The 17,414-nt window shown below is 41.2% G+C and overlaps 2 protein-coding genes across 2 annotated transcripts in view; one reads left to right on the top strand and one right to left on the bottom strand.

Annotated features, from left to right (window-relative positions):
- L2HGDH (L-2-hydroxyglutarate dehydrogenase) overlaps window positions 1–6,155 on the bottom strand; it is a 43,667-nt gene extending 37,512 nt beyond the window's left edge. Inside the window, exons 1-3 of the mRNA XM_021701414.1 lie at window positions 6,016–6,155; window positions 1,544–1,659; window positions 686–837 (exon numbers count right to left, since the gene is read on the bottom strand). Coding sequence (XP_021557089.1) covers window positions 686–837; window positions 1,544–1,659; window positions 6,016–6,155 — 408 coding nt within the window. The remainder of the gene's footprint in view (window positions 1–685; window positions 838–1,543; window positions 1,660–6,015) is intronic.
- A 178-nt stretch (window positions 6,156–6,333) lies between these two features.
- Window positions 6,334–17,121, top strand: DMAC2L (distal membrane arm assembly component 2 like). Its single transcript, XM_021701482.1, has 5 exons — window positions 6,334–6,397; window positions 13,018–13,129; window positions 14,030–14,238; window positions 14,824–14,995; window positions 16,630–17,121. Exons 2-5 carry the CDS (start codon window positions 13,023–13,025, stop codon window positions 16,742–16,744), a joined length of 603 nt encoding a protein of 200 aa, XP_021557157.1. The 5' UTR covers window positions 6,334–6,397; window positions 13,018–13,022; the 3' UTR covers window positions 16,745–17,121.
- The last annotated feature ends 293 nt before the right edge of the window (window positions 17,122–17,414 follow it).

Genomic DNA, 17,414 nt, shown 5'->3' with positions numbered 1-17,414 from the left:
GAAAACATAAGCCTACACAAAAACTTGCACATAAACATCCATAGCTGCATGATGCATAATAGTCAAATGTGGAAACAACCCAGATGTCTGTCAACTGATAAAGAGGTAAACAAAATGTGGTATTCCTACACAATGGACTATAAAAAGGAATAAAGTACTGATTCATGCCACAAGATGAATGAACCTTGAGAACATTATGCTAAGAAGCCAGTCACAAAAGACAACATATTATAGGATTCTATTTACAGGAAATGCCCGGAATAGGCAAATCCACAGAGAGAGAGAAAGTATATTAGGAGTTGTCAGAGCTGGGGAGAGGTAGAAATAGGAAGTGAGAGGTATTGGGAATAACTGTTAATAGGCAGAGGGTTTCTTTATTAGGTGATGAATATGTTCTAAAATTAGACAGTGGTGACAGTTGCACAATTTTATGAATACCCTAAAAATCGAACTGAACACTTTAATAAAAGGATGAATTATATGGTATATAAATTATATGTCAATAAATCTGTTGTTTTTTAAATTACAAGGAGTGAGTCGTACCACCTTTTCTAGTTATTTCCTAATATTAGATTTTGAAAATTACATAAAGAAAGAAAAGCAGTTTTTTTTTTTAACTCAACATCAAACATCACTAAGAAAATGCTAGTTACAAGTAAGTCAAGGCCCTAGCAAAATGCCTTACCTTGCCACATTGTTTGTAGGAAATTCCCTTTTGGTTACAATACTCATAGATGAGGGCTGCACCTTGTACACACAATTTAGCTTTCAGAGATTCAGGTTTATAATAAATTCCACTATGTATGACACCACTGTTATGTCCAGTCTGGTGAACAGCTACCGGACAAGAGAAAGAGGGTAAGAAAAAATACACAATGCATACAAAACCTCCACAAAAGTGGAGGAACAGACACAGTTGAAGCCATTAGAGACCACATTATTGAACATTCTGTCTGAGTTCGTTCTTACAGGCAGGGCACCGGTAACTTCCTCTACTAGCCATCCCTGGTGTCCATGCCACATCCCCCCAGCCCATCTTTGATTTCAGTTACAACTCTAGTGCACAAACCCACCTCTCACCACCAGCAAACCGCTTCAAGGGCCCACTATAGCTCTGGGCATGCTGCATGCCCATTCCTAACAAGTGGAGGAGTGAGGGGAGAGAAGACTATGCCTCAATATCCCAGGGGTAATCATCAGCCAGTAGAAACACTAGCTGATGAATAAATGAGCACAATACTTAGAAATGTTGATGTAGCTCCTCAGAGGTCCCAGAGGAATCAAGCTCACAACAGCAACCATGATAAAGTACCCTCCTGTGGCTTTTCCTCCTTCCTGGTTTATTCTCCACAGCCCCTCGCTCCTGCCTCCTAAACAACCTTTCAAATAAATCACCTCTGCTCAAGTTCTAGTCCTAGGCTCTACTTTATGGAGAAACCTAACCAGGGTACCAACATCAACATTCAACATGAAAGATGCAGGATTGAAGAAATGAGCAGGTATTCAGGTTAAGCCCAAAGAGCAACATTGATATTATACATACCTAAATCTTTCTCCTTTTCCAGAACACCAATGGAAAGTGCTGGATGTCGCAGGATGAGTGCTCTGGCAGAGGCGAGGCCCACAATTCCGCCACCAATAATGACTACATCAAATGAACTTTAAGAGAAAGTCACCTTTAAAGTAATGCATGTTTACAGTAGGTCTCATAAAACTCCGTGTGCATAATTTTCATCATCGATGAACAGTTAAACTATTAATCTGTAATCATGAAAACCAAATATTTATTGGGCTTTATGTTATTGGCTTCTTAACAGAAAAAGCCTTTAAGAATTAGAGGCACTGCCGGGTCAGTAGTATAAACAGCTACACCCTGCAGGCAGGGTAACTAGTTGCCTAAACTACTCTCCATCTCTAAATCTCCACAGCCCTCTGTTGGGGCTGGCTGCATCTGTGATTACTCTGTTAGCCATCACACTCTTCTCTACCATCTATTCGTTTGAAATTCAAGGGCAGGGGCACCTGGGTGGCTCAGACTTTTGGTTTCGGCTCAGGTCGTGATCTCAGGGTCCTGGGATTGAGCCCCGAGCTCAGTAGGTAGCCTGCTTGAGCATTCTTTCTCCTTTCCCCTCTGTTACTCCCCCTGCTTGCGCGCGCAGGCTGTCTCTCTAATAAAATCTTTAAAAGAATAAATTAGGAAGGCCATGTATAGTCTATCTAATTCAGCAATGAGAAGAAGAAAAGTCTACCTTTAGCACCTACCTCATGGCGAAAAAATCTAGTCTTATAGGAACATGGCCAATCTTGCTTTTTCTACACCCCACCTATTTCATCTCTTCCTGAATTAAATTATTTTCATGCAAATCCTAAACATTACCTGTAAATACTTTAATAAGTTATTTCTAAAAGGCCTCTTTAAAACATCCCCACAATACCAGTATTTTAATTTTTGAAATTATTTTTTTAGTTTTTTGTTGTTCTTGTTTTTTAATTTTAACTGGCTCCATGCTCAAAGTGGATCTTGAACTCACGACCCTGAGATTAAGAGTCACATGCTCTACCAACTGAGCGAGCCAAGCACCCCCAGTATTCTAATTTTTAAAAAATCTGCAATAAACATTTTATATCATCAAATATTCACCATAAAACTTTTAGAAGAAAACAAAGGAGAAAACCTTTGGGATCTAGAGCTAAGTGAAGTAGAAGACACCAAAAGCACGATCCATATAAAAAAAATTTGATAAATTGGACTTCATCAAAATTAAAAATTTTGTTCTACAAAAGACCTTGTTAAGAGGATAAGAAGACAACTAACAGACTGGGAGAAAATACTTGCAAACCACATATCTGACAAAGGACTCCTATCTAGAATAAAGAACTCTCATATAAACCATTTAGAAAATGGGCAAAAGCTACGAACAAAACATTTCATCAAAGAGGAAAGATATATAGATGGCAAATAAGCACATCAAAAGATGTTCACTACCATTAGTCATTAGGGAAATGCAGATTAAAACTACAAGGAGATATCTCTACACCCCTATTAGAATGGCTAACATTTTAAAAAAATGATAACACCAAATGCTGGTGAGAATGAGGGGGAACTGGGTCACTCACACTCTCCTGGTAGGAATGTAAAACAGTACAGCCACCCTGGAGAAAGAGTATAACAGTTTCTTAAAAAACTAAACATAAATCGGGGCGCCTGGGTGGCTCAGTCGTTAAGCGTCTGCCTTCAGCTCAGGTCGTGATCCCAGGGTGCTGGGATCGAGCCCCACGTCAGGCTCCCTGCTCGGCGGGGAGCCTGCTTCTCCTTCTCCCTCTGTCTACCACTCTGCCTACTTGTGCTCTCTCTCTGTCAAATAAATAAATAAACAAAATAAAAATAAAAGGCATCCTGTAAAAAAAAAAAAAAAAAAACTAAACATAAATCTTTGCCACCGTATAACACGCTCCACTCCAGTCAGATAATTGCTATAGGCCTTGATGGTGGCACAAATTCCTTTGTTCTAGTCTCACTCGTACATAGGAAAAACAGATCTTTGGGCTTATATCTTACCCAATTTGGGTCACATCATTGGTCTCCCACTCTTCCTCAGGCCATTCTTTGGATTGTTGAAGATGTTAAAGGATATAATGGTCTCTTTTTGAGTCCCAAGTATGGACTCCACTCATCTCAAGTCTTTCTGTAAGGGAAATTCTAATATTCAGAACCTGGATCCCAGGTGCATGACTTCATGTTTTATACTCTCTTGGGAAGCTCTGGTGTAGTTTTATAAATCAATACGAATATTTCTCAATGGATATTCCTTGTATGGCCCTACATTAAAAAACACGCCTACAGGGGCACATGGTGGCTCAGTTGGTTAGGCACCTGCCTTCAGCTCAGGTCATGATCCTGGGGTCCTGGGATCGAGCCCCAGATCGGGCTCCCTGCTCAGCAGAGAGTCTGCTTCTCCCTTTGTCCCTTCCCCCGCTTGTGCATGCACTCTCTCTCTCTCAAATAAATAAAATCTTTAAAAATAAATAAAATAAATATAAACCATGCTTACAATGAAAAAAAATTAAGCATGTACTAACTAAATATGTCTTAGCAACTACACTCTTGGGCATTTATCTCAGAAAAATAAAAACCTATGTTCATACAAAAACCTGTACATAAATGTTCACAGCAGCTTTGTTCATAATAACCCAAAATTATAAATAGTCCAGATATCCTTCAACTGGTGAATGGTCAAACTGTATTACATCCATACCATGAAATGCTACTCAACAATTAAAAGGAACCCACTCTCATTATCGGCAACACCGTGGATGAAGCTCAAAGACATCATGCTGGGGCACCTGGGTGGCTCAGCTGTTAAGTGTCTGCCTTCGGCTCAGGTCATGATCCCAGGGTCCTGGGATGGAGCCCCGCATCGGGCTCCCTGCTCGGAGGAAAGCCTGCTTCTCCCTCTCCCACTCCCCCTGCTTGTGTTCCCTCTCTCACTGTGTCTCTCTCTGTCAAATAAATAAAATCTTTAAAAAAAAAAAAAAAAGACATCATGCTGTGTAAAAAAAGCCAATCTAAAAGGTTATATACTGTGTGACTCCACTTATAGAACATTCTCAAAATGACAAAATTTTAGAGCTAGAGAATACATTAGTGGTTGCCAAGGGTTAGGAAGGGTGGAAGGATGGGATGTGAATATAAAGGGATTGTAACACAAGAGATGTCTTTGTGGTAATGAAACATTTCTATATTTTGTGGTGGCAGTTACACAAATTAACACGATTAAATTGCATAGAAACACACACAAATGAGTGCATGTAAAAACTAATGAAATCTAAACAAGGTCTGTGGATTGTGATAATGTCAATTTCCTAGTTTTGATATTGTACTATAGTTAGGTAAGATGCTATCACTGGGGTAAATTGGCTGAAGGATACATAAAATCTGGTTTGGTTTTTTTTTTTCCCCCCCAACTTCCTGTGGACCTATAATTATTTCAAAATAAAAAGTATAAACAAAACCTTCACTAGTCCTACTTTTCTTCCCTTAAGAAAAGCAATCCCCAAATAATTGTCTATATACCCCCACTATGACTCACAAATCCTATCACACTCTAAGCCCCTCCAAACCACTAACACACAGCAGCCATTCAACTTTTGAAACCTCAACACTTAATCAATCACTCCCTCTTCTTAAAAACCTCAACCCTTAATCACTCCCTCTTCTTAAAAAGCCTCCCAATGCTCTTAGAATAAAATTCAATGTGGTTAAAAGAAAATAAAATCCCTGCTGTGATGTAGCCTCTCCAGTGTCATTCCACACCATCTCTGTTCCACTAAGAACAGTCACACTCATCTTGTCCCCCTTCTAGTTCTCGAAATAGCCAAGAGCTTTCCAGCTTTCAAGCTTTAGCATAAGCCACTCCCTCCACACAGAGCAGAGAAAGACGGTGGTTTCAAATGTGACCTCCGAACTTCAAATCACAGGACACTTACTTGTGCAGGCTTTGATTAGCAACTGAGCTGCTTCTCACAGGGGCAACTCTATGCAATGCTTGCCAGGAACCGACTGATTTAAGAACGGTTTCAGGTCTTCCAAGCAACACCAGGGATGTCCGCAAATAAACAGTACATTTGATTGCTTAGTGTGGTAGGTCCTTTTAAGCCTTAAAACGACCACGTACGGGAGAGACTAGGATCCTACTCACAGTTGAGCCTTTAAGGAGCTTAAGTAACCCACCTAAGAACTGAATAGGAAGTGGAGGGGTGGTATTCAAAACCAGAACTGCTCTAGACCTCTCTACTCAACACTGCCTTACTCTCTTCATCCCGCACACAAACACAACGAATGAATCCTACAAGGTAACTCCTGGGATCCGAGGTTGGAGCCCAGGCTCCACAGGATTCTGACCTTCTCTCACGCCCGGGACAGGGAAGTAGAGCAGGGGCAGAGGTCCAGCAACAGGCACCTTGGAGAGAAGCAGTAGTAGCACAGGCGACAAGAGCGGGCCAGCGGCTACTCACCGGGTGCTGGCTCTACGGCCACCCTGGCACAGCGGCCAGGGCCTCCCCCGCGCCGGCCCGCACGCCGCAGAGAAGCCCCCGGGGAAACCCACGCGGGCCCGCCCGCAGGCACCGCTCAGGTAACGCAGCGCCAGCACCATCGCCTGCACCCTCCCCCGCCCTCCCTCAGCCCCCAGAACTCGCCCCTCAAGCCGGACGCTGCGCGGCTCCCGGCTCCGTCTAGCCCCGCCTCCCACTCAGGGGCCAATGCAGCGCGTGCCGACGCCCCACGTGGGAGTGGCGCCAGTGGCCAATGGACGCGCGCGGCGGAGGGCGAAGGGCAGGCCGGCGGCGCAGTAGACGCGGGGGCATGCTCGCTCCCTCCCTCTCTCCCTCCAGTGCTGTGAGTAGAGGAGCTAGGCCCTGAGCGAGGCGGGATTAGGGTGGTAGTTACGCTCTGCCCTTTTCCTTCTCCCACTGCTGGGCTGGCTGAAAAGCGGGCCTGTCGAGTTGTGCATCCTCAGTCTTCACCGCCCAGCGTCGTCGGGGCTTTGGGAGAAGGTCGGGGCGTGACGGGGGGTGAAAACTCTCCTTTGGGCGGGCCCAGCGGCCCGCCTGCCTCCCGCTCGGCCCGGCCCCGGCCAGTTGGAGGCCCGTTGCTGGCCACGGGCGGGCCCCTTCCCCCCGCCCCCCCCCCAGGCCGAGTGCCCACTGAGGGGCGCTGCCTGTCCAGCCCTAGCCCTGGCTCCAGACGGAGGCTCTTTGTCACGGCAACGCCTGGCAGCCTGCAGTCTTCTGGACTTGTTTTTGTGGGGCTCCTGGCCGTGTCCTTTCTCGGTGCTGTAGTTACGGAGCGCCGGGAAGAACCGGACGGCTCGGTCTCTGCCATCATTTAGCAGTCTGCTACCTTACCGTAAATACTGGGTCGAGATACGGTTTTCAATATGCTGTGCGGGGCTGGGTTCAGCGACTCACCTGTATAGGTGTCTTCACCCCGTTTCCTTATCTGTAAGGTGAGGGAGGTGGGCTGTGTAATCCCTAAAACGTTCCGTGATTCACTGTTACCGCGGCAGTTCAACACCTGTACTCTGTGCCTGATGGCAACTCTTAATTTTTAGGGTCAGAACAGCTGAACAGAACAAAAGTAGAATGTTAAAAACTTTATTGCTGGGAGGACTTTGTTTGAATTTGGTTCCAGCCACTAGTCTGGTGGCTTGGGGAAGTCATTTCGCCTCTTCGCCTCAGATGCTCCTCTGTGAACTAGGAGTGAGAGTCGTGTCCCTCGCATAGGGCTGTTGCGTGGAGTACATGAGATAAGGCTCGTGGGTGTTTGGTACAGTGAAGTACAGTTGACCCTTGAAGAGCAAGGGTTTGAACTACTCTGGTCCACTTAGAGGCAGATATTTTTCAATAAATACAGTACAGTACTGTAAGTGTATTTTCTTAGGATTTTCTTAAAATTTTCTTTTCTCTAGTTTACTTTGTTACAAGAATACGGTATATGGGGTGCCTGAGTGACTTAGTTGGTTAAGCATCTGCCTTCAGCTCAGGTCATGATCCCAGGGGCCTGGGATGAGACCCACATCCGGCTCCTTGCTCAGGGAAGAGTGCTTCTCCCTTTCTCTCTCCCTCTGCCTCTTCCTCTGGCTCCTGCTAACGTTCTCTCTCTCAAATAAATAAAATCTTAAAAAAAAAAAAAAAAGAATTCAGTATATAATACATATAACATGCAAAATATGTGTTAACTGTTATCTAATCAAACAGGCAATTAAATTTGAGGGGTCAAAACTTACGCAGATTTCCACATCTGGGGGAATGGTTGCTCAAGAATCAACTGACTGGATAAATTACTGCTTTTATTATGTTTACATGATTATACTTCTTGGACAGTTGACTATTTGTGAAAACAATGTAGAATGTTACTTTTTCCTTCACAAATAAAAAAAATAAGATGGTTATTTGTTAAATTCAACTTTTTGTTTTGAGATAATTGTAGAGTCTCATACAACTTTAAGGAACAATAGAGATCCTGTGTACCCTTTACCCATTCTTCCCCAATGCTAACATCTTGCAAAAATATAGTACAGTATCATAACCAGGAAATTGACATCGATACATTCCATTGATCTTATTCAGATTTCCTCATTTTTATATTTGTGTGTGTATTTGGTTCTATGTAGGTTTTTTTTTTAGATTTTATTTTTTTGACAGCACAAGCAGGGGGAATGGCAGAGGGAGAGGGAGAAGCAGGCTCCCCACTGAGCAGGAAGCCCCAGGGGGGGCTCGATCCCAGGACCCCGGGATCATGACCTGAGCCGAAGGCAGACCTTAACTGACTGAGCCACCGAGGCACCCCAGTTCTATGTAATTTTTATCACATGTGTACATTGTTGTGTTGCCACCACAGTCAAGCTACAACACCCTATATCACCACAAGGGATTCCTCCCGGTGCCCTTTTAACTATACTTCACTCCTGCAGGGCACCTCCTCCCCAATCTGTTCTAAAATTTTGTCATTTCAAGAATGTTCTATAAACAGAATTATAAAGTATGTAACTTTTTGGAATTAGCTTTTTTTCACTCGGCTTGAAATACATAATCCCTTGAAATACATCCAAATGGTTGTATGTATCAAAGATTTATTCCTTATGGCTGAGTAGTATTTCATGGTATGGATGTACCACAATAGGTTTAACCATTCACCCATTGAAGGACATCTCTATTCTAGTTTTTAGCTATTTGGAATAAAGCTGCTATGAACATCAGCATACTGCAGTGAACCTGTTTTTGTTTCTGTGGGATAAATGCCTAAGTCCAGTTGCTGGGTCATACATATGATAAGCACATGTTTAGTTTTGTAAAAAATTGCCAAACTGTTTTCCAAAGTGGCTGTACCTTTATACATTCCCACCAGCAATGTTTGAGAGATCTGGTGTCTCCTCATCACCAGCAATTGGTGTTGTCACTATTTTTTATTTTAGCCATGCTGATAAGTATGTAGTGGGGATGGTTGTTTTTTAGTTTGCACAGGATGTAGTCGATTTGTTACTAGGTTAAATAGAGAATTATACATTTCTATGGTCTGTGGTCAGACTTTTATGGGCCACTTGAACCCAAAGTAGTGACTTATTTACCATGTGATTTTGAGTACATGCTCCTTAGTTTAGCAAGGTGAAAGAACTCACAGTACACCTGCTCTTTGCATAAAATTTTTTTCTTCTTATCCTCTCCCCTAGGTTTGTACATTAATTTGTTTCAATTAAGTAATTTCAAATCAAGAGCCCACCTTACATTGATTCATACACCCCATAATGTCTTTGGTCTGACATCTATATTCATGACACCACTCTCAGTTGAGAATTCATGTTAATCTTCCATCTGTCAGAACCCATAAGGTATTACTTCAATGAGCCCCATGTGATGTTGGCCTAAGAATGGCTTTGGGGAACTTCGCTTCCAATTCCTAATGAATTCTTCAGTTCCATTTCGTTAGACTTTATACACCTCAGGAATAAGAATTGGCGTCACTGATTTGCAGTGAGGTGGGGCTGTAATTTGGGGGAAGAGCTCCCCAATTCCAATACCACCCCATCCCTACAAATTTTATTTACCCTCAAGAACTAGTTCCTTAGTTCAGTCTTTTGAACCACTTAGTTTGAATAGCCCAGCTAAGTAAAAACAGAACTTCCACTTAAAAAAAAAAAACTTACTGTTTTTATGCAAACGGAAACTCTCAACCAAACCAAACATTTTGTGTATATCTTATCTTGAATTAAAACATTAGAGATCTGGCCTTCTCGAAGTTACAAGCACAATTGCAATTTTTAGAAACATGTGCTCTAAGCCAGATTCTGATAGTAAGAAGGAGCTTTTTAAAGTGGTTTTAGTTTCTGAATTATTTATTGCAGCAATAATTTAGTAGTGGCTGTTTTTTTTAACTTGCTGTTAACTTTTTTTTAATCATTAGAGCTAAATTCACCAACTCACCACTAGAGGTCTCCTCTTTCCTTATAGAAAACTCCCGAGGTAGCTGCTTGAATTCATCTGCAATTTCTAAAATCAGTTACACGGGCACAGTTGAAAATGTAAAAACCTACCAATTTTTTTATCTTTATTGCCAAGTAAAATTTTTATAGTCATGTTTAAATTATTTTAAATATAACATCTAATATTTTTAGAGGTCATAGTGGGTGTAAATTTAGCCTTTCCTTTAAGCTGAATTATGAAGTGAACCAAAATGAATCAAGTGAAAGTACTCAATTTTCACAGACCACTCTAATTTACCTGCTTAATAACAGTCTCTCTGGTTTTACCTTTCTCTATGGAAATATACTAACCATTGAAGATTACTAATTAGCAAATATTTATTAAACTCTTGCATTAGGGGGATGGGAATGTGCTAGGTGCTAAGAAAAATAGCAATGAATAAGATGTGATCCTTGCTGTCCTTTTTGCTCTGCATACTTTCCTTTTTTTCGGCCTAACTCAAAACCCTTAATTATCCTTTAAGACCCATCTCAAAAGACCTCTAGCGTGAAGCCTTCTCTTCACTCCCTTCTCTCGGCTCTCACAGAACTTGTTCATACCTCTATTAAGATATATTGCATATTATTTATTTGTTCTTATGTTGTCTGTCTTCATTAGACTATACATTCTGTGAGGATAAGGAACCTTGTCTTTGTCTCCCTTTGTTGTTTTTGTAATCTTACCATTATATCTCTGGCACTAGGTATAGCAGACATTCAATTAATACTTATTGAGTGAATGAATGGATGGATGGAGATGGCATTTGAATGAAGTCTCGAGGTTGGGTAAGATTTCCACAGACAGGATGGGGATGTGGGGCAGAGAGGGACAGTAAATAGGACAGCCTGAGTTGAAGCTGGAAAGCCCAGATAAATGAGATTGGCAGCCAGTCAAGTTACCAAAGGTGGGCACTGGTGGAGAGAGCTTTAACAAAAAGCCAGGAAGGGCTGAAAACAAGAGAGTGATAGCAGGGGGTAGGTTGCAGGAATGAAGGCAGATGATGGTAGAAAATAGATGAAGAGGAGTGCCTGGGTGGCTCAGTTGGTTAAGCGTCTACCTCCCGCTCAGGTTATGATCAAGTCCCACATCAGGCTCCCTGCTCAGCGGGGAGCCTGCTTTTCCCTCTGCCTGCCCCTCTGCCTGTTTGTGCGCTCTCTCTCTCTGTCAAATAAATAAAATCTTAAAAGAGATGAAGAGGGGAGATGATCCCAGGGTCTGTCCTCAGACCTCATCTCTCACTGTTCTAGAACCTCAACATCTTCAGTCACTTCTTGGCTCTAAGGCCTCTTTCTAGTCTTCTTTTTCCCCAGTTCTAGTACCATCCAGGACTGAGGAAAAAGCCCTGGACTGGAAGGAGGGAGAACTAGGTTCAAGTTTCAGTGCTGCCACCAATTAGCCATGAAACATTGAGCAAGTCCTTTTAAATGTATGCATTTATTAATACCCCACCTTGTTCCAGAAGGGATTTAGGGTGTCAGTAATTTTCTTAATATCAGGGCTTCAGTTTCCTCATCTGTAGATGGTCTAGGTAGTCTAAATTCATTCCAATTCTCCCATTTTGTGACTCTGATTCTAATGATTTGTTGGTTATCTCCACTTAGAAGTTCTGCTAACACTTCATATTTAGAATATGAAAAACTGGGGATGGAGGTGAGGGAAACCTACAACCTGTCCTCCTGACATTGACATGTGGCATCAACCAGTGACCTGGGACCAAAACTTAGTGTCCTCTTCAACTATTCTGGTCCTTGTCTCAGCATCTCACTGAGCCATGTGGAAACCACCCTGTAATGTCATTCCCATTCTTCCCCCACTTGGTCCTTTCCCATGGCCACATGTAGTTGAAGCCCTTGTTAGCTGTCTCTCTGTTCTGTTTTATTGACCCTCAATCTTGATGCTGTTGTCCAAGTAATATTCTGAAGCATAGCTCTAACAATGCCAGTGCTCTTTGCTTAAACTTCAGTGACCCAACTGCCTGCAGCAGATAGTCCAAATTCCCTTGCTGATCATGTGAGACCCTTCCTGATGTGACTGTGCAAATTGTCTGCCTCCTCTTCTAAGGATCCCCATGTACTCACCAAACTGAACTACAACATGCCTTAAACGTTTCTGCCTCAGCTAATCACTTGACATACCTTCTCCCGTTGAAATCCTGGTCCGTTCTTATTTTAACTCTTTGAGGAATCTTTCAGGTTCTATCATTTATTTTAACTACCTGGTAACTTGTTTTAGCTCACTCACCCTGCATTCAGTTTTCAGCAGCTCAAAGGCAGAAACCACATTTCATTTATCTTTGTTTTCCCCCAACGTAGCACACTACTAGAGAAACTTGAACTGAAATAAATCAGATTGAGACTCAGTTCAGAAATCACTTTCTCAACTCATGGTTATAAATTTTTACAGCTGGAAATCATCTGAGCAAATCACCTTATTTTACAAGTGAGAAAACCCAGGGTCAGCGAGGTGAAGTTACTTGCCCAGTCTTTCCTAGCTGCCCTTGCATTCTTCGCACTGTTCTGGTGATAGTACTTGCAGCCTTGGCATAGAAAGGTCTGTTTTCATGTCTCCTCTCCCTCCCTGGCTATAAGCATCTTAACTTTGACACACTGCTCCTAGGTGATTTCAGTTTGTCCTTTTGCTACTGGAAATGTAGACTGGGAGCAGAGCTGGTTTCAGCAAATATGTGGGTGCACTGCCTGGATGGACATCTGCTGGCAACACTGTGGGCAGACTCCAATTGAGGGGTGAAGAGTGAAACTTAACATCAAGGCTGGAAGGAACCTTAGAAGACCATCCAGTCCAGCCCCTCTTTTCTGCAGCAAAGAAACCAAGAAACAGAGACAGGAGTGACTTGCTCAAAAACTTTGAGTGGCAAATGACTCATCAGCTTTATTGGCACAAGACCATTGACTTTGAAATTGTAAAGTAAGTTACTGGATGTATGGGACTCAGATTGCCAGCTAATGATCTAATATGGATACTGTTTTGTGTGTCTAGATCAAATGATGCTGTTTGGAAAAATTTCCCAGCAGTTATGTGGCTTAAAGAAACTCCCATGGTCATGTGACTGCAGGAACTTCTGGGGCTGGTTGAATGCAGTGTTTAATAAGTAAGTTACTCTAACTGAAGTGAAGAAACGTGGGTATTATTACAGCTACATGAGTTCCCAGTAGCTAATTTGGTTATTTCTTGTATTTCAAATGCCTTTTTGTACAATGTGTGCAATAGGATCCTAATTTTATATAAAAACAAATAAAACATACACACAGACATTGAATAAAGACCAGAAAAATAGATTACAAAATATTAACTGACTACGTTGTAGGATTTCAATGATTTTTCTTATTTGTCCTTTTGATGCTTTTCAAGTTTTCTAAAATGAAAATATATTATTTTTGTAACCAGAAAAGCTCAGCAGATGTAATTTTAGAATATACTATGGCTTAAGAGATATAGTTAGCCTTTTGAATACTACCAGGGGGACTCAAGTTTTTCAAAAAGTGGGTGGCATACTTAGAAATACCATTTTGAAACTAATGAAACTAATCTCGTTGCTTAATACAGCATTAACATGACTAATTAGAAGAGTATATGTAGAAATTAATAAGTATCACTTAATGAGATTAATTTGAACATAGATTCAAAATTATTCCCTTTTATATTTTATCATTAATAAAAACAACCAAGTATAGTCATTCACTCAATACATGGTTACTGAGTACCTCCTGGTGTCAAGCACAGTGCTACATATGAATCAATGAAGACTCATGCCTGCCTGATAAACTCATATAAAAATAATAGGCCTTGACTGAGTTCACTTGGAAACAAAAACAAGGGAGCAGGAGGAGCCATCGTATGTTTTTTTTACTGGCTCTTCCTAATATACTTCTCTCCCTCCTCAGTCGTTTGAAAGGAAAAGTTGTTGAAGTAGTGTATTTATGCTGATGACTAAAGTTAAGCAGCTAGTGATTATACTAAAAACGAACCGCTTTTGTTCTCTTGCCAACAGAGTGGATTATGAACGCATCAAGGATGTGGGACCCGATAGGGCAGCATCTGAGTGGCTGCTGCGCTGTGGGGCCACGGTGCGCTACCATGGCCAGGAGAGGTGGCAGAAGGACTACAACCACCTCCCAACCGGACCTCTGGACAAATACAAGATTCAGGCGATTGATGCCACTGACTCTTGTATCATGAGAATTGGATTTGATCACCTGGGTAACTACCCTGTCATTTGCTTATGGGAAATGTAGGTGGTTTGCAATGACATTTTGTTGCAGGTGACTCACTATTATAGTCATAGGTGTGTTCCTTTTTGCCTTTCCAGTACCATCCAGTCTTTATTTCTGTGTGTGATTCTTTAAAATTAAATAGAGGTTACAAATGCCTTCTTCTCCTTTCTCCCTTCACTAAGCTTGTCTCTACATGCCTTTATTTTGTGCTTATTGGTTTAAAATTCAAGGCCTTGTTTATCAAACTATTTTTGTCAAATTTCCATCATTTGAGAAACTCTCAGTAATGTAAGAATGATCATACCCATACATTTTCTGCTTGCGTGGGCATTTCTTTCCTCCAGTACTTGGGCATTTGATTACAGAATGGTCCTGTCCATCAGCACAACCTGTATAGTGAATACCTTGTATGGTTATTAGGGTAACTCATCGTCCAAGTCTTCCAGGGACTAAGAGGTTTCCCAGGACATAGGATTTTCAATCCTAAAACCAGAATAGTCCTGGCCAAACTAGGACAGTTGGTTATCTTAATGGTAAAGCAGGTTCTTAAAATGTATCTTTTATCTCCCAGAGGGCCTACAGCATGTTGAAAAAATAAGACTATGCAAGTGTCATTATATTGAGGATGACTGTTTGGAGAGACTTGGTAAACTTGAAAATTTACAAAAAAGCATATTGGAAATGGAGATAATTTCATGTGGGAATATCACAGACAGAGGCATCATTGCTTTATATCACTTAAGGTAGGTGGTCAGCGCCAAAATGGAAACTTGATAATGAGGTTAAAATGAATAATTAGAATTTAAATTAAAAAGAATTTTTTTTAAGTAAACTCTATCCATAGTGTGGGGCTCGAACTCTCAACCCTGAGATGAAGAGGTGCATGCTCTATCAACTGCGCCAGCCCAGTGCCCTGAATAATTAGAATTTAAAACAGTTGAGGGGCGCCTGGGTGGCTCAGTCGTTAAGCGTCTGCCTTCGGCTCCGGTCGTAGTCCCAGGGTCCTGGGATCAAGCCCCGCATCGAGCCCCGCATTGGGCTCCCTGCTCAGCGGGAAGCTTGCTTCTCCCTCTCCCACTCCCCCAGCTTGTGTTCCCTCTCTTGCTGTCTCTCTCTGTCAAATAAATAAATAAAATCTTTCAAAAACTAAATAAATAAAACAGTTGAGAGGTGGTGCCTTTTTTTAATTTGGAAAAAATACATAAAATGACTTAACTTTCATCTGTAATACTTTCAAACAGTTAAAATTATCAACCTTAATACATTGTTATTGTTATATTGCATTTCTTAGGGGACATCTCTTTTAAAAAGTATTTACTTAGTAAATATATTTGGCTGCTGCGCTGTGGGGCCATGGTGCGCTACCATGGCCAGGAGAGGTGGCAGAAGGACTACAACCACCTTATTATTAATTATAATAATAATTATTTATTAATAATTAAGGCACCTAGCATGGTGCCTGCTCCAGTAAGCGGCCAGTGGGCATTTGCTATTATGCTTCCTCTCCATCTTTTAAAGCATTTTTTCCCCATGTTCTGACAGTAACCTCAGTATCACAGGAAGTTTGGGTGCCTGGGTGGCTCAGTTGGTTAAGCAACTGCCTTCGGCTCAGGTCATGATCCTGGAGTCCCGGGGTCGAGTCCTGCATCAGGCTCCCTGCTCGGCCGGGAGTCTGCTTCTCCCTCTGACCCTCCCCCCTCTCATGTACTCTCTCTCATTCTCGCTCTCTCAAATGAATAAATAAATCTTAAAAAAAAAAAATCTAAAAAAAAAAAAGTATCACAGGAAGTTTAAGAAATTTTATTTTTTTTAGTAATTTCTATACCCAATGTGGGGTTCGAACCCATGACCTCAAGATCAAGAGTTGCATGCTCTTCTGACTAAGCCAGCCAGGCATTCTCCCCCTGCTTTTTTTAAGTTTCTTTCTTTTTAGAGAAATTTTAAACATTGGAACCAAAAGTAGTAGATTGTTTCTTACATTAGTTGAGGCTTTGAGGCTTCATCTTTTAATGAAGTTCCTTTAAGAACTTCCCCAATTTTTTTCCCTTTCTAGATTAAGACTCATATTTCGTATTTCACATGCAAAGGACTTCTATGCTATAATACATGTATAGTATTTGGAAAGATTCAGCTAGAATTATTGATGTAATTCAGAACAACTAAACTTCCCAAGGTTTGGCTTAGTTCCTAGCATGAATTTCATTTAAAGTCGCATTCTTAAAATTGCTGTTCTAAGTCATTTTGAAAGTATAGTATAGTGTGATATAAGTACATTCTGTGTGTCATTTTTTCTAAAAGCCTTTAATGGAGTTTAATTTTAATGCTGTAAGAGTGAAGGCCAACTGTAGTACATTTTTTTTTCCTTCTTTTTTTGCAGAAACCTCAAGTACTTGTTGTTAAGTGATCTTCCTGGAGTAAGAGAAAAAGAAAACCTTATCCGAACCTTTAAGACAGCACTGCCTTCTCTGGAACTAAAGTTAGACTTGAAGTAAAATAATAATATTCAATAGGTGTCTTATTTCAATATAAAGTATCATTTGAAATTGTTGACCCTAAACAGCAATAAATATTATATAATCATCAACAGACCTTAAGGATGTTATATCATGACATTTCAGAAGCAGAGAGTCCATCATGTAGAGAATAAATATTCAGACTTGACTCAGTCTATGCACATTAAATCATTTTAAGAAAAATGGAAACCAGGTAGCAGTTTAATTCTAATGTATTCCTCATTTTATATAGCTATGTAGATAACTCTTATGTAGATAAAGACAGAGTTCTTTAAAGTGATTTAGGGCCCCTGGGTGGCTTAGTTGGTTAAGCATCTGCCTTCGGCTCGGGTCATGATCCCAGGGTCCTGGGATTGAGCCCGTCATTAGGCTCCCTGCTCAGCTGGGAGCCTGCTTCTCTCTCTGCCTCTCCCCATGCTTGTGCTCTCTCTCTGCCTCTCCTCATGCTTGTGCTCTCTCTCTGTCAAATAAATAAATAAAATCTTTAAAAAAATATATTTTAAAAAACTAAGTTATTTAAATGTGCAACAGATATTCTTTATTGTACTTTATCAGTAATTTATAGGACTGTTACCTTTTAAAGTTACTGAAGCATGCTACTATAAATGTACAATTATGAGAAACTGAAAGCTAAATTTCAGATTTATTG

Source organism: Neomonachus schauinslandi, chromosome 9 (assembly GCF_002201575.2).
Source record: "Neomonachus schauinslandi chromosome 9, ASM220157v2, whole genome shotgun sequence".
NCBI lineage: Eukaryota > Metazoa > Chordata > Mammalia > Carnivora > Phocidae > Neomonachus > Neomonachus schauinslandi.
The sequence above is the reverse complement of the archived record's forward strand: the minus strand, read 5'-3'. Positions and strand labels throughout refer to the sequence as shown.

Bases quoted from the DNA above. Each gene is read 5' to 3' on its own strand.
- DMAC2L (XM_021701482.1), top strand. From the start codon at position 13,023: ATGATGCTGTTTGGAAAAATTTCCCAGCAGTTATGTGGCTTAAAGAAA. The intron at 13,130-14,029 runs GTAAGTTACTCT...TCTTGCCAACAG, and splicing joins TTGAATGCAGTGTTTAATAA to AGTGGATTATGAACGCATCA. The intron at 14,239-14,823 runs GTAACTACCCTG...TTTATCTCCCAG, and splicing joins AATTGGATTTGATCACCTGG to AGGGCCTACAGCATGTTGAA.